The 13390-nt window shown below is 43.5% G+C and overlaps 1 protein-coding gene across 1 annotated transcript in view; it reads right to left on the bottom strand.

Moving 5' to 3' along the window:
* The window catches only part of HMCN1 (hemicentin 1), a 468291-nt gene that overhangs the window by 298424 nt on the left and 156477 nt on the right, over positions 1–13390 (bottom strand). The window contains exons 32-33 of the mRNA XM_089678830.1: positions 11219–11500; positions 344–452 (exon numbers count right to left, since the gene is read on the bottom strand). Of these exons, the coding sequence (XP_089534956.1) occupies positions 344–452; positions 11219–11500 (391 nt within the window). The remainder of the gene's footprint in view (positions 1–343; positions 453–11218; positions 11501–13390) is intronic.

Below are 13390 nucleotides of genomic sequence, written 5' to 3'. Positions count from 1 at the left end.
TGGTAGATAGCTTGGCTGGTTAAAAGGGAGTTGAAAAATAACAGACTTACTGTGTGGATCACCAGGTGAGAAAGTAAAGAAAGTCTACAAATAAATGAATGCAGCTCGCACATTTACAAATTAGTTAGATGCAACATATTACATTTTTGGTTTTGGATTTATTACTGCTTTAATTCCTCTTGGGGTACTCAGAGAGCATTTTGGGGAACAGCTTTACATTTTCTTCTACAAAAAAAACTAAGTATTTAGATTGATTTTTTTTAAACCAGTTCCTATAATCCATAAAATAATCTAAACACTGATGTCTTTAACAATGTGAAAATAAAATGAATATGCATCTTACATTACAGCTGGAAGGGGGGATCCTTTAATATAGCATTCCAGTTCCACAGGATTGCTGGCAATAACAGTGTATTCTTCAGGATCATCAATATCCTGTATAGTTGGTGGTACTGTACAAATTGCAAAGAACAACCATTTTAGAAATATAGATATGATGAAACAAGTACAGTATGTAAAGATGAAATGGGCACATTTCCCATTGTTGTGACAGTACGGACATCATATGACAAATTCATGTGTGGGTTTTATTTAACCATAGAAAAAGGTCCCAAACAATGTACACCTAGCAAAGCCATTAGTAAACAGGTGAAAGCAGCCTAAGCCAGCTTCATCTAAAGCCATGCCGCCAAGGCATTTCACCCCGCCAATGGAGCTTAATCATGGAGTGCTTTTCATACCTTGATGAGTAACTTCATGTGCTTCACACATGATAATTTTTTTTTTTTTTAGGATTAGGACAGAATCTTAAAATACAATATACTTAGTTCATGTTATCCGCATATAAAGCACCAAAATAGAATTACCCTAATATTAAATACACCTTGTAGTTGCTGCAATGTATGTGTAGCACACATGTAGTTAGGTACTAGAAGTAAGGCAAATTTAGTTCTTGGCTCTGCTTTAGTAGTGGAGCTGTGATTGTGTTTTGTCTACTCTGGGTTCTGCAGCTGCAGGCTTACCTTTCTCCCCGTCTTTCCAGAAATCTCTGGAACATAGTGGGAAAAGAGGGTAAAGTCTGAGCTGGCTATATACAGCCTCAGCCAATCCCTGGTCAGGAAAAGTGACCAGCAGGGGGCTGAGAGAGTATATAAGGGTTAGGGCAGGGCGCAGCAGGGTCTTTCGCCTTCCGAAGATTGACCCAGGCTGGAAGTGCTTTTAAACCTTCCAGCCTTAAGAAGTTCTGGATGATTCTAGCTCACCAAAAGAGTAGAAGGATCACCAAAGCAACATCCAAAAAGGATCTTCCTGGGATACCTTGTGTTAGAGTCAGTTGAAGTGAAGGAGGCCTTCAGACTGCCTTGATTACAGTGAGCAGGCTGCAGAGAAGTCCTAAGAGAGAGACTGTTGTCTATACACCTCTTTTTTGATAGATAGACTATTCCAGACTTGCTGCCAGGGCTGCACCTTAGGAGAAGCCACCCTGTGCTGAAGCTGTTGCTATCTTTTATACAGAAAACCTTATTTTTGCTTCAGTTAACTGCTTTAGTATGAGTGTCCTCATTCAAGTTACCTAGGTCATGGAATCCCAAAGCTTTTCCCAATCCCTATCCCAGTTATACAAAACAAATAAAACAACAAAAAAGAATACTGTCCACCTGGTTACTGTCTGAATATTGAGTGACATTTAACACATCTAGCCAAAAATACCCTATTCTTGGCTTCTTGCTCAATTAAGGGATAGGAACCTGGGTTTAACAACGGGACAAAGCACTGGGTCTGCGCTACATATGAATCAAACATTTGCACATGCTTTAGCAGATCAGTTAAGAAATCTCTTATTCAGTGGCTGGAGGTTTTCATGAAAACTTCACTCTAAAAGCTCAGATAAGAAAGTTTGTATGCTGAATCCTGAGCTCCCACCTTCAAACTCTAATTATAATCTGAGCCCTAACATGTAATCTAATGTGACTATCATCAGTGAGAAAATGTGCAGATAGGAGTTTTCAGTTCATTAATAACTTGTCATGAAATGCAGCCAAGAAACTTTGCCAAATACAGTACTAATTGTGAGAATTTTTTTTATAGATGTTCCTTCTTTAGATAATGTTAAAATTGAACAAACACTTCAACACCTTAAAGCTGAATGCCCCGACCTAAACATTTTATTCACAATTGAAGCTCATACTGTATACAGGTGTAGTTTTACCTGCCATAGAAATTGTATTTCTGTCCATCTAGTTTCAAGCTTTACACAGCTGTAGTAGACAGCACAGCCAGCTAGTGATCTGATTCTCTATGTGGAAATAATCAGCAGTGTATTTACCGTGAGGCAAACAAGGCATTTGCTTAGGGCGGCAATTTTTAGGGGGACAATACCGCCCTCCCCTGGAAGAAGGGACATTGGTGAGCAGCAGCGGACTGACCCATGCAGAGCCGCCGTCAGAGTGGTACCACCGGTAATCCTGTAGGTGGCTGGACAGTAGGAGGAATGAGAGGTGGGGGAGGGCAGTTGCAGAACAATGCACTGTGTATCTCTCCAGCAGCTGAAAGCTGGTTTTTCCCCCACTCTCTCCCACTGGCTTTCTGCTGCTGGAGGGAAAGACAGATCTGGCCAGATCGAGGGGGTGCCCTGGTGTTCCTGAGTTGCCACTCACCACTGAGCTCCTTCACCCACCTGCACTCAGAGCCAGGGCAAGGGGATAGCCTGGAGCAGGGAGAGAAGTGGAGGAGAGGAAAGAGCCAGGAGGAGGTGCGCTCTATTGTGCACAGTATCTTTACTACCCCCTACCCACATGTCCTGCTGCTCGGAGATGAAAAACCCTTGGAGGAGGTAGGGGGTGGTAATCATACTGTGTGTGTGTGTGTACAGTCCCATATGATTTAATGCATTTCGTCACTTCAGACGAAGCCCGGAAGTGACGAAACGCGTTAGTGAAGTGACGTCAAGACGCACGCACGCTAACCGGAAGTGTTGCCGCGGCCATTTTGTTGGTTATCCACACATGATTTTCTGCATTGTTTGGTGAAGCCTGTACAGGAGCCATGGTCAGAGCTGGAATCTCTGTATTTTAATGTAAGTTGCAATTAAATTTTCCCATGCTTTGAAGACCAGTCTTAAGACCCTTCTTGTCTTTCTGAGGACCTTGGAAAATTATCTTTGAAGAGAGAATGGAGGATTATGATCCATAGTATTGATAAGCTGACTAATACTTACAGAGGGTAATAGTATTTAGTACTATTGGGTGCTGGTCCACAGTGTGTACACAGTGTTGCAGTGTTCACAGAGTGCTCACAGTTTCATAGTTTGTGTTATATGTGCACATATAAGGAATTACTTTTATATTTTTTTTTTTTGGCACTTTTCTTTGGAGTGTTCTGTGATTTGCACTGAATAATTATTATTTTTGTATAAAAGGTAATACGCTAGAGGATTTATTTCCTTATTTTGAGGTTTTCACCGACACAAATAGGAGTCAATCCTTCTTATTGGATGAAAGTTTGAAATTTTGGACTTTTTGGACACTTTTGGGACTTTTATTGGTATTGGACACTTTATGATTTGATTTGAATTTTTGAATGTGTTATAATATTATCATAATTTTTGGTATATCACAAAAAGGTTATATAATTTGAACTTTCTAGGGAGAAAGTGTGACTTTTTGAGGGGATTGTAGTGGAGGAGGTTATATATTTATTTTATTTTATCAGTGATCCTGTCTCATGTGCTGCATGGATGAGCACTGTTCTGACAGGAGGGAGAGCCCAGAGAACACAACACAGCACACCGTCTCCTGGCTCTTTCCTCTCCACTTTTTCTAGGAAGTGTAATGGGGATTTGGGGGGTGGTATTTGCTAGGAGGAATGGGGGGAATATGTTCTAGTAGGAGGGTTTGGGGGATTTGAGCCAGGAGGGGGGATTGGGAGGAATGTTTGTGCTTGGACGGGGGTTGGAGAATCCTTTTAATAGCTTTTATTTCCATACACACAAATGCATTGGGAACACTACACATTCTATTCCAAATCAAAACATGAAGAAAAATATATCAAATGTGTGTTGTTCCTCTAAAAAAATTTAAGAAAATTGAATATTAGACTGTTCAAAAAAAATAGCAGTGTTTGTATTCTTCTTTACAAACTCAAACATTCACTATATAAACTGAAAAATGTTTGAAGATTTTGCTTTCCTTTGAATCACTTAATTAATATTTAGTTGTATAACCACTGTTTCTGAGAACTGCTGTACATCTGTGTTGCATGGAGTCAACCAACTTCTGGCACCTGTGAACAGGTATTCCAGCCCAGGATGATTGGACTACATTCCACAGTTCTTCTCTATTTCTTGGTTTTGCCTCAGAAACTGCATTTTTGATGTCACCCCACAAGTTTTCTATTGGATTAAGATCCGGGGATTGGACTGGCCACTCCATAACGTCAATCTTGTTGGTCTGGAACCAAGTTGTTGCACGTTTACTGGTGTGTTTGGGGTCGTTGTCTTGTTGGAACACCCATTTCAAGGGCATTTCCTCTTCAGCATAAGGCAGCATGACCTCTTCAAGTATTCTGATGTATTCAAACTGATCCATCATCCCTGGTATGCAATAAATAGGCCCAACACCGTAGTATGAGAAACATCCCCATATCATGAAGCTTGCACAACCATGCTTCACTGTCTTCACTATGTACTGTGGCTTGAATTCAGTGTTTGGGGGTCGTCTGACAAACTGTCTCCGGCCACTAGACCCAAAAAGAACAATCTTACTTTCATCAGTCCACAAAATGTTGTGCCATTTCTCTTTAGGCCAGTCAATGTGCTCTTTGTCAAATTGTAACCTCTTCGGCACGTCTTTTTTTCAACAGTGGGACTTTGCGGGGGCTTCTTGCAGATAGCTTGGCTTCACATAGGCGTCTTCTAATTGTAACAGTACTCACAGGTAACTTTAGACCTTCTTTGATATTCCTGGAGCTGATTGTTGGCTGAGTCATTGCCATTTTAGCTATTCTTCTATCCATTCGAATGGTAGTTTTTCTCTTCCTTCCACGTCTTTCAGGTTTTGGTTGCCATTTTAAAGCATTTGCTATCATTTTAGCTGAGCAGCCTATCATTTTCTGCACTTCTTTATATGTTTTCCCTTCTCCAATCAACTTTTTAATCAAGGTACGCTGTTCTTCTGAACAATGTATGGAACGACTCATTTTCTTAAGAATTTCAGAGAGAAATGCACTGTAACCAGCATGTACAACATTTGCTGCCTTCCTTCCTTAAATAAGAGCAATAATTGCCACCTGTTTTTCAAAGAATGAATGACCTCAGTAATAGAACTCCACACTGCTATTATTTTGAACATGCCCCTTTCAATTAGTGATTCAATTACACAGAATCAGCAGCATGCATGTCATGACTGTTGGGTCTGTTGGATTTCTATTACTGTACTACACCTGCTAGTAAATTATTTGCCATGTAGAAATATCATTTCGACCAAATACAGTGATTGATCAGGTTAGTGATGTCTGACTGCTATTATTTTGAACACAACTGTATATATATATATATATATATATATATTGTGACAGTAGGCAGGTGAAATCACCTGGTTGCGTCCTGGATGGACGATATATTTGTCCAAGGTTCAGGCTTTATGGGGATTTGTACCACTAGAGGGAAGTGCTGAGTCCTTCAGCACTGAGGTAATGAGCCCAGCTGAAGGTAGTGGGCTCATTAAACACCTCTATAAAACCTCCCAGAGTGCTTAGGGAGTTGCTCCACCCTGGAACCAGATCTGTGCCTGAACTGTCTGGGGAGCTGACCTGTTACCTGTGTGCAGAGAGACCAAAGCCTGTGTGGCTAGCCTCCAAGTACTAGCAACTAGGTATAGCAGCAAGCTGTACCTAGTGGGTAGCTAGGGAGAAGCTGTTGTTGCAGTAAGTAGCCAAGTTGGCCAGGATTTATTTTGATGTTTCTTTTTGTTTATCCTTTTTTCTGTAAATACTGTAAATAAATTGCACCTGTTTGTTTTCACCTCCACTATTGTTGTGCTGTGCCTATTTTTTTTGTGTTGTGCACCCATCCAGGGGGTCACACACACCCGCTGCCGAGCTAACCCTGTTACATATGGTGGAGGATGCGGGCAGTTGTGGTAACTAAAGGCCAGCATGGAGGAGATAATCAGACAGTTGGCTCTGGCAAATGCCAATCAACAACAGGCAAATGCAAGTTTCCAGCAGAGCATTGCAGCCCAGCAGAGGGCCTTGGAACAAGCAGAGGTCCGCCATAGGGAATTGCTGGTGCAACAGGACCAGAAACACCAGCAACAAATGGAGGCTGTTTTGAAGCAGCTCCAGCAGAGGCAGCAGACTGAGGCTGATTCTGGTAAAACACCATCATTTTCTGTGGGCCGTTTATTGCCAAAAATGACGGGAGAGGATGATCCGGAGGTGTTTCTAACCACCTTTGAAAGGACTGCTGAAAGGGAAAAGTGGCCTAAAGAACAGTGGGCTGGACTGATGGCCCCATTATTAACTGGAGAGTCGCAAAAAGCTTACTATGACCTAGAACCGGACCAAGCCAAAAACTATGATGTGCTAAAAGTGGAAATTTTGGCCCGGTTGGGTGTTACCCTCGCTGTCCGTGCTCAGCGGGTACATAATTGGACTTTTCGGCTTGGGAAACCTCCCAGGTCACAGATGTATGATCTTATTCACCTGAGCAGGAAGTGGCTGCAGCCAGAGACTTTGACCGCCCCAAAAATTGTGGAACGTGTCGTCATGGATCGGTTCCTAAGGTCTCTGCCTACTACTATTCAAAAGTGGGTCAGCCATGGAGACCCAGAAACTGCAGACAAGCTGGTGGATCTAGTGGAGAGATACTTGGCTACTGAGAACCTGACCTCCTCTTCCAGAGACTCACGGACTTTCCACCCTAAGACCAGACCATCCCCAGCGGCGGGTAAGATGACTACAAGGGGTGAGGGTGGAGAGAGTGAGAGGGTGGGAGTGTTACCCAATGTCTGGCAAGAGCGGCCAGGTAGGCCAAGGCTGCAAGAAGCGGTGAAAAAAATTGTCTGTTACCGCTGCCGGCAAGAGGGACACATTGCAGCTAATTGCCCAGGGGTGGATGAGCCTATGCAGTGTGACTTTCTGAGCAATAGACGTCAGTCGCTGTTTGCGACAGTGGTATGCACGGCCAGCCCGGGCACTGAGAAACATTTGTGCAAAATGACTGTTAATGGAAATAATATTGTGGGGTTGCTGGATTCAGGTAGCCTGGTAACCTTGATAAGAGAGGAGATGGTCACTACAAAGGTCTCTGGGCATAAAAAGGTGGCGGTGATTTGTGTGCATGGGGACACTAGGGAGTATCCCGTGGCTACTGTGTTTTTTGAGACCCCCAAAGGTAACCTGTCTCATCAGGTAGGATTGGTACCTCATTTACCACATGATGCCATTGTGGGGAGGGATTTTCCAAAATTCTGGGAACTCTGGGATTGTTCTGACCCCCCCACTGTCTCCCCTGCAGACCAGGAAGGTGAATCCCAGAAAGCGTCTGAGTGTGGTGAGGTCTCTCCCAAGTTCCCCTTGTCGGTACTAGCTGGGGAGACCCAAGGAACTGAGGAGGAGCCCGCCTCCTCAGATGAAAATCTGCCGGTTGTGGAGTTCTCGGACTTAGAGGTGCATAGGGAAAATTTTGCAACCGAACAGCTGAAAGACCCCACACTGATAAAAGCCCGGGAAAATGTAGTAAAAGTAGATGGTCAACTAGTGAGTCCTGAGAAAACTGCTGCTTATCCATACTTCCTTGTGGAAAGGGACCTACTCTATTGAGTTGCTCAAGGGGCAGAAGAAACCATTGAGCAACTGGTGGTGCCCAGACCTTACAGGAAGTTGGTGTTGGAGTTCGCCCATGGACACATCCTTGGGGGTCATTTTGGGGCGGAGAAAACACGGGAAAGAGTACTGCAGCGGTTCTATTGGCCTGGGGTCATTAAGGAGGTGGAAAATTACTGTTCCTCTTGCCCTGTGTGTCAGAAGTCGGCCCCTATGCCCCATTTCCGTAGTCCACTGGTACCTCTTCCCATCATTGAGGTCCCCTTTGAAAGGATTGCCATGGATTTGGTAGGTCCGCTGGTGAAATCCGCTAGGGGGCATCAGTACATGTTGGTCATACTCGACTATGCCACCCGCTATCCAGAAGCAATTCCACTCCGAAATACCTCTGCCAAGACAATAGCTAAGGAGCTATTCCTCGTTTTCAGCCGAGTGGGTATTTCAAAGGAACTGCTGACGGATCAGGGAACCCCCTTTATGTCCCGGGTGATGAAAGAGCTGTGCAAACTGTTCAAGGTCAAACAGTTGCGCACCTCTGTGTATCATCCCCAAACTGACGGGTTGGTGGAAAGGTTCAACAAAACCCTGAAACAAATGCTAAGGAAGGTGGTAGATAAGGATGGAAAGGGTTGGGATTATTTAGTACCCTATTTGATGTTTGCCATCCGGGAGGTACCCCAGTCCTCCACAGGGTTTTCACCATTTGAGTTGCTCTATGGGAGACACCCAAGGGGGCTGTTAGATATCGCCAAGGAAACTTGGGAAAGTGAGAGTTCTCCCCACCGGAGTGTGATTGAGCACGTCGCCCAAATGCAAGATAGAATTGCCCAGGTCATGCCTATCGTAAAGGAACATTTGTCCCAAGCACAGTTAGCGCAGCAGAGGGTGTACAATCGGGTGGCCCGGACCAGGTCATTTGCTGAAGGAGATAGAGTGCTAGTGCTAATCCCTATGGTTGAAAGCAAATTCCTGGCCAAATGGCATGGCCCCTACGAGGTGATTGAGAAAGTGAGTGAAGTGAATTACAGGGTCAGACAACCAGGAAGGCGGAAACCGGAGCAGATCTACCACATTAATCTGCTAAAGGCCTGGAGGGACAGGGAATCCCTAGTTGCTGAGGGTTTGTCACCAGCGCCATCTAACTGCTTGGTTCCGGAGGTTGGAATAGCAGTCACGCTGTCTACAGTTCAAAAACAGGAGGCTAAAGAGTTTGTGCTCCGCAACACAGATGTTTTTTCTGAGCTGCCGGGACAAACCTCGGGGGTGGAGCATGACATTATCACCCCACCGGGTGAAAGAGTAAAACTGAAACCCTATAGAATCCCAGAGGCTCGACGGGAGGCAATACGTGGGGAAGTACAGAGAATGCTAGATTTGGGGGTGATAGAGGAGTCCCAAAGTGACTGGTCCAGCCCCATAGTGTTGGTGCCCAAACCAGATGGGAGCTGGCGATTTTGTAACGACTTTCGACAGTTGAATAAAGTTACAAAATTTGACACCTACCCCATGCCAAGGATAGATGAACTAATCGACCGACTGGGAGCAGCCCGGTACATGACAACACTAGACTTGACGAAAGGTTATTGGCAAATTCCCCTAGCTAAGCAATACAGAATTGGCCACGCCCAAATACCAAAAAGCAGGTACGGGCTTTTCTAGGAATTGCTGGCTACTATCGGCGATTCATTCCCCATTTTGCTTCTATGGCAGTACCCCTAACCAACCTGACAAAAGGGAAGGAGCCTGTCATGGTTAAGTGGTCCCCTGATGCTGAAGCAGCCTTCCAGTCTTTAAAAAGGGCCTTATGTAGCCAGCCAGTCCTATACTCCCCAGACTTCTCAAAAGACTTTGTGGTCCAGACGGATGCATCCAATGTTGGCTTAGGAGCAGTGCTGTCCCAGGTTTGGCAGGGGGAGGAGCACCCAGTAATCTATCTCAGCCGAAAGCTAAAGTCTCACGAGGAAAATTACGCCACGATTGAGAAGGAGTGTTTAGCGGTGAAGTGGGCCCTAGATTCCCTTCGGTACTATCTGCTGGGCAGACATTTTGACCTGATCACAGATCACGCTCCCTTGAAATGGATGGCTCAAAATAAGGAGACCAATAGAAGGGTAAATAGGTGGTTTCTGGCCCTACAGGAATTTACCTTCACGGTGAAGCATCGCCCTGGTGTTCAGATGGGAAATGTGGATGCTTTATCCCGGGTACATGCCTGCCTGGCTACTGGTGTTACAACCCCAAGGTTGAAACAAGAGGGGGGGGTATGTGACAGTAGGCAGGTGAAATCACCTGGTTGCGTCCTGGATGGACGATATATTTGTCCAAGGTTCAGGCTTTATGGGGATTTGTACCACTAGAGGGAAGTGCTGAGTCCTTCAGCACTGAGGTAATGAGCCCAGCTGAAGGTAGTGGGCTCATTAAACACCTCTATAAAACCTCCCAGAGTGCTTAGGGAGTTGCTCCACCCTGGAACCAGATCTGTGCCTGAACTGTCTGGGGAGCTGACCTGTTACCTGTGTGCAGAGAGACCAAAGCCTGTGTGGCTAGCCTCCAAGTACTAGCAACTAGGTATAGCAGCAAGCTGTACCTAGTGGGTAGCTAGGGAGAAGCTGTTGTTGCAGTAAGTAGCCAAGTTGGCCAGGATTTATTTTGATGTTTCTTTTTGTTTATCCTTTTTTCTGTAAATACTGTAAATAAATTGCACCTGTTTGTTTTCACCTCCACTATTGTTGTGCTGTGCCTATTTTTTTTGTGTTGTGCACCCATCCAGGGGGTCACACACACCCGCTGCCGAGCTAACCCTGTTACAATATATATATATATATTTATATATATATATACACATATATATATATATATATATATATATATATATATATATACACATATACACACACACACATATATATACACAAACACACGATCATTGAACTCTCTCGCTCTCTGATTGGGGGAAGAGGGGCACACGATGTTTGTGTTGCCTAGGGCAGCACAAAACCTAAACACACATCTGGCAATAATGCAACACAACCTGGTCGCCTCCCTGCTACCTAACCTGTAATTGGACAGCAAAGGAGTAGCAGCAGACTAGTGAGCTCAGTAGACTGCTCTATCCTACTATCAGCATGTTTCATTAAGTATATTTGCATGCAGCACAACTGATTGGTTCTTACTGCTGCCTTTCCCTCTCCTAGTCTGTGTTCTTCTGCACAGGGAATTACAACAGGCATAATAGAAATTCTAGTTGCATTTGAAAAATGCTTAATGATTTTAATGAATACACAACTGCATTACAAGGTGTTATTTTTATGTGCACCTGGAGCTCATCTTTAGTAACCAATTTATACTTAATAAGCAGGTAATGAACAAGACTTCTGGAGAGAATTCAACTTACCTAAGATGTGAACATTGTATATCTTTTCAGCTTCTCCTGCTAGGTTTATAGCCACACAGGTGTATTGTCCTTGGTCAGACTCCATTGTTGACTTTATCTCCAGTTTTTTGCCATTATACAGAAGACGTATGTTGTCACTTATCTGTATAGGCACTCCTTCTTTTATCCAAGTGATTAAGGGTAATGGATGTCCTCTGGCTTCACACTCCAGTACAAGTGTTTTACCAACTATGACCTTTGTGGTTTGGGGCTTGCCTAAATCTTCATGAATGGTAGCTGGAACTACTCAACAAGATGAATTAGAATTGTTAAAACAGTAGAGTACCATGGGCAGCACAGACAGCTCTTATATCAGACAAACATAAAAAGAAGAAAGGAAGCAATATAATAATTATAGGTATAGTTATTTAAATCTCCAAAGCATACAAATGGGCTCGAATATAACATCATTGCATAGATGGACTACGTGCCAAAGTAAAAGTAATATTTTAGTTTTGTTCTAAACCTATTCAGTGATCACCACTATCTCCTGGGTCCTGTGCCAAGCAGCTTTCCTTCTGCATACTGACCACAGGAGGTTGCTTGCTGAACACTGCCTCCATGTTCATAATTCCTTGTGGTTTTTCTTTTAAAGCAAGTCATTCTTTGATTGGATGAGGTGGAGCGCATTTCACCACCACTCCACCTGTCCATCTCAAACAGTCAAACAATGCCTTGTATTCATTAAAAAAAGGCATTTTGTAAATGGTGTTGGTGCCAAGTGAGCAGCTTCCCTTCTGCTTACTGACTACAGGTGATTGCTCGCCACAAAATTGTCACCTTCCACAGCGGTCCATCAGGTTTTAAATACACATACTTATATTGGTCTATGCTGGACCAATGTAACAATGTAGTAAAGATCATATCTAGACTTTAGTTTTAAGGCAGATATACTGTAGCTCTATATGTTATAACTTTAAGTGTGTGAATGCTAGAAAATGCATAAGTGTAACACTTATCTTATTTTGTTATAGTACACTGCCTAACTATGCCTGTATCTTCCTTTCTTCCCAAAAGGCTATGTCATCATTATCCAGGGTCAGTATGTATTTCAAGGACCAAGATGCTGGCCCATAGATGACATGACCTCACATTTTATCTAAACCCAAGAACAAAAATTTTATATATTGCAGTTTACCAATCCTTAGATTTGGTGGTTGCATCTTTTTTTTCAGTCTAAATACATCTTTTGCAAGTAAAGAAAAATACATGTTGAGCCTGATAGAAACCCAGTATCCCTGTAGCTTCTGGCAAATCGAAGTGAAATCTCAAACAATCTTATGGGCTTTGCAAGCTATCTTCTGTAAACTATACAACCCATCCTCCTTGTGTAATGGACATAAGGAAAGGCAAGGTGCTTGTAGCCCTAATCTGGAGAGCACTCTAGGGTGAGCTGGAATGCTGCAATATATTACATATTTGTTATTGGGTTTTGATACACTTAAAGCAACAGCCTTTCTTAGATTGTAAGCTCCAAGGAGCAGGGCCCTCCTAACCAGGGGCGGACTGACAACTCATGGGGCTCCCGGGCAATAGGGGATCATGGGGCCCCTGTGTCCTTGCCCAAACTCAAAAAAGCCTATGAAAAAGGTACCAGGGGCATCTCATGGGGCCCCCTACTGACCCTTGGCCCTGGGGCAGCGCCCAAGTTTCCAAATGGTCAGTCCGCCCCTGCTCCTAACCCTCTTGTATTGCACTGTATCGTTGCTGTATTGTCTCCCTTTATATTGTAAAGCACTGAACAAACTGTTAGCACTATATAAATCCTGTATAATAATATAATAATAATATATTTGGTTGTTTTGTATTCCATAAGTCAGCCCCTGCTCTGTCTTACTTTGAGAGAAACTACAAACATGTTACAAAAGCCTTATGGAGTGCTCAGTAGGGGTGAGGAATCTGAGAAAATGTTTCCCCCTTCCTAATAATAACATAATTCTCTCAGTTTCCTCATCTCAGGCAGACAGTCATAGACTATGCTTAAGCCTAGTCACTTGGCTAGAGCTAACAGACTAGCTAATTGACTGTGAAATTGTAACTATTGCTGTAGGAAATATAACTATTACTGTAGGAATGTGTTTATGCCAATGAATACAAAGAAACACATTTTCATGTGCTGTCTGAAATTCTACT

Source organism: Staurois parvus, unplaced genomic scaffold (assembly GCF_062004578.1).
Source record: "Staurois parvus isolate SC_StPar_1 unplaced genomic scaffold, SC_StPar_1.0 ptg000210l, whole genome shotgun sequence".
NCBI lineage: Eukaryota > Metazoa > Chordata > Amphibia > Anura > Ranidae > Staurois > Staurois parvus.
The sequence above is the reverse complement of the archived record's forward strand: the minus strand, read 5'-3'. Positions and strand labels throughout refer to the sequence as shown.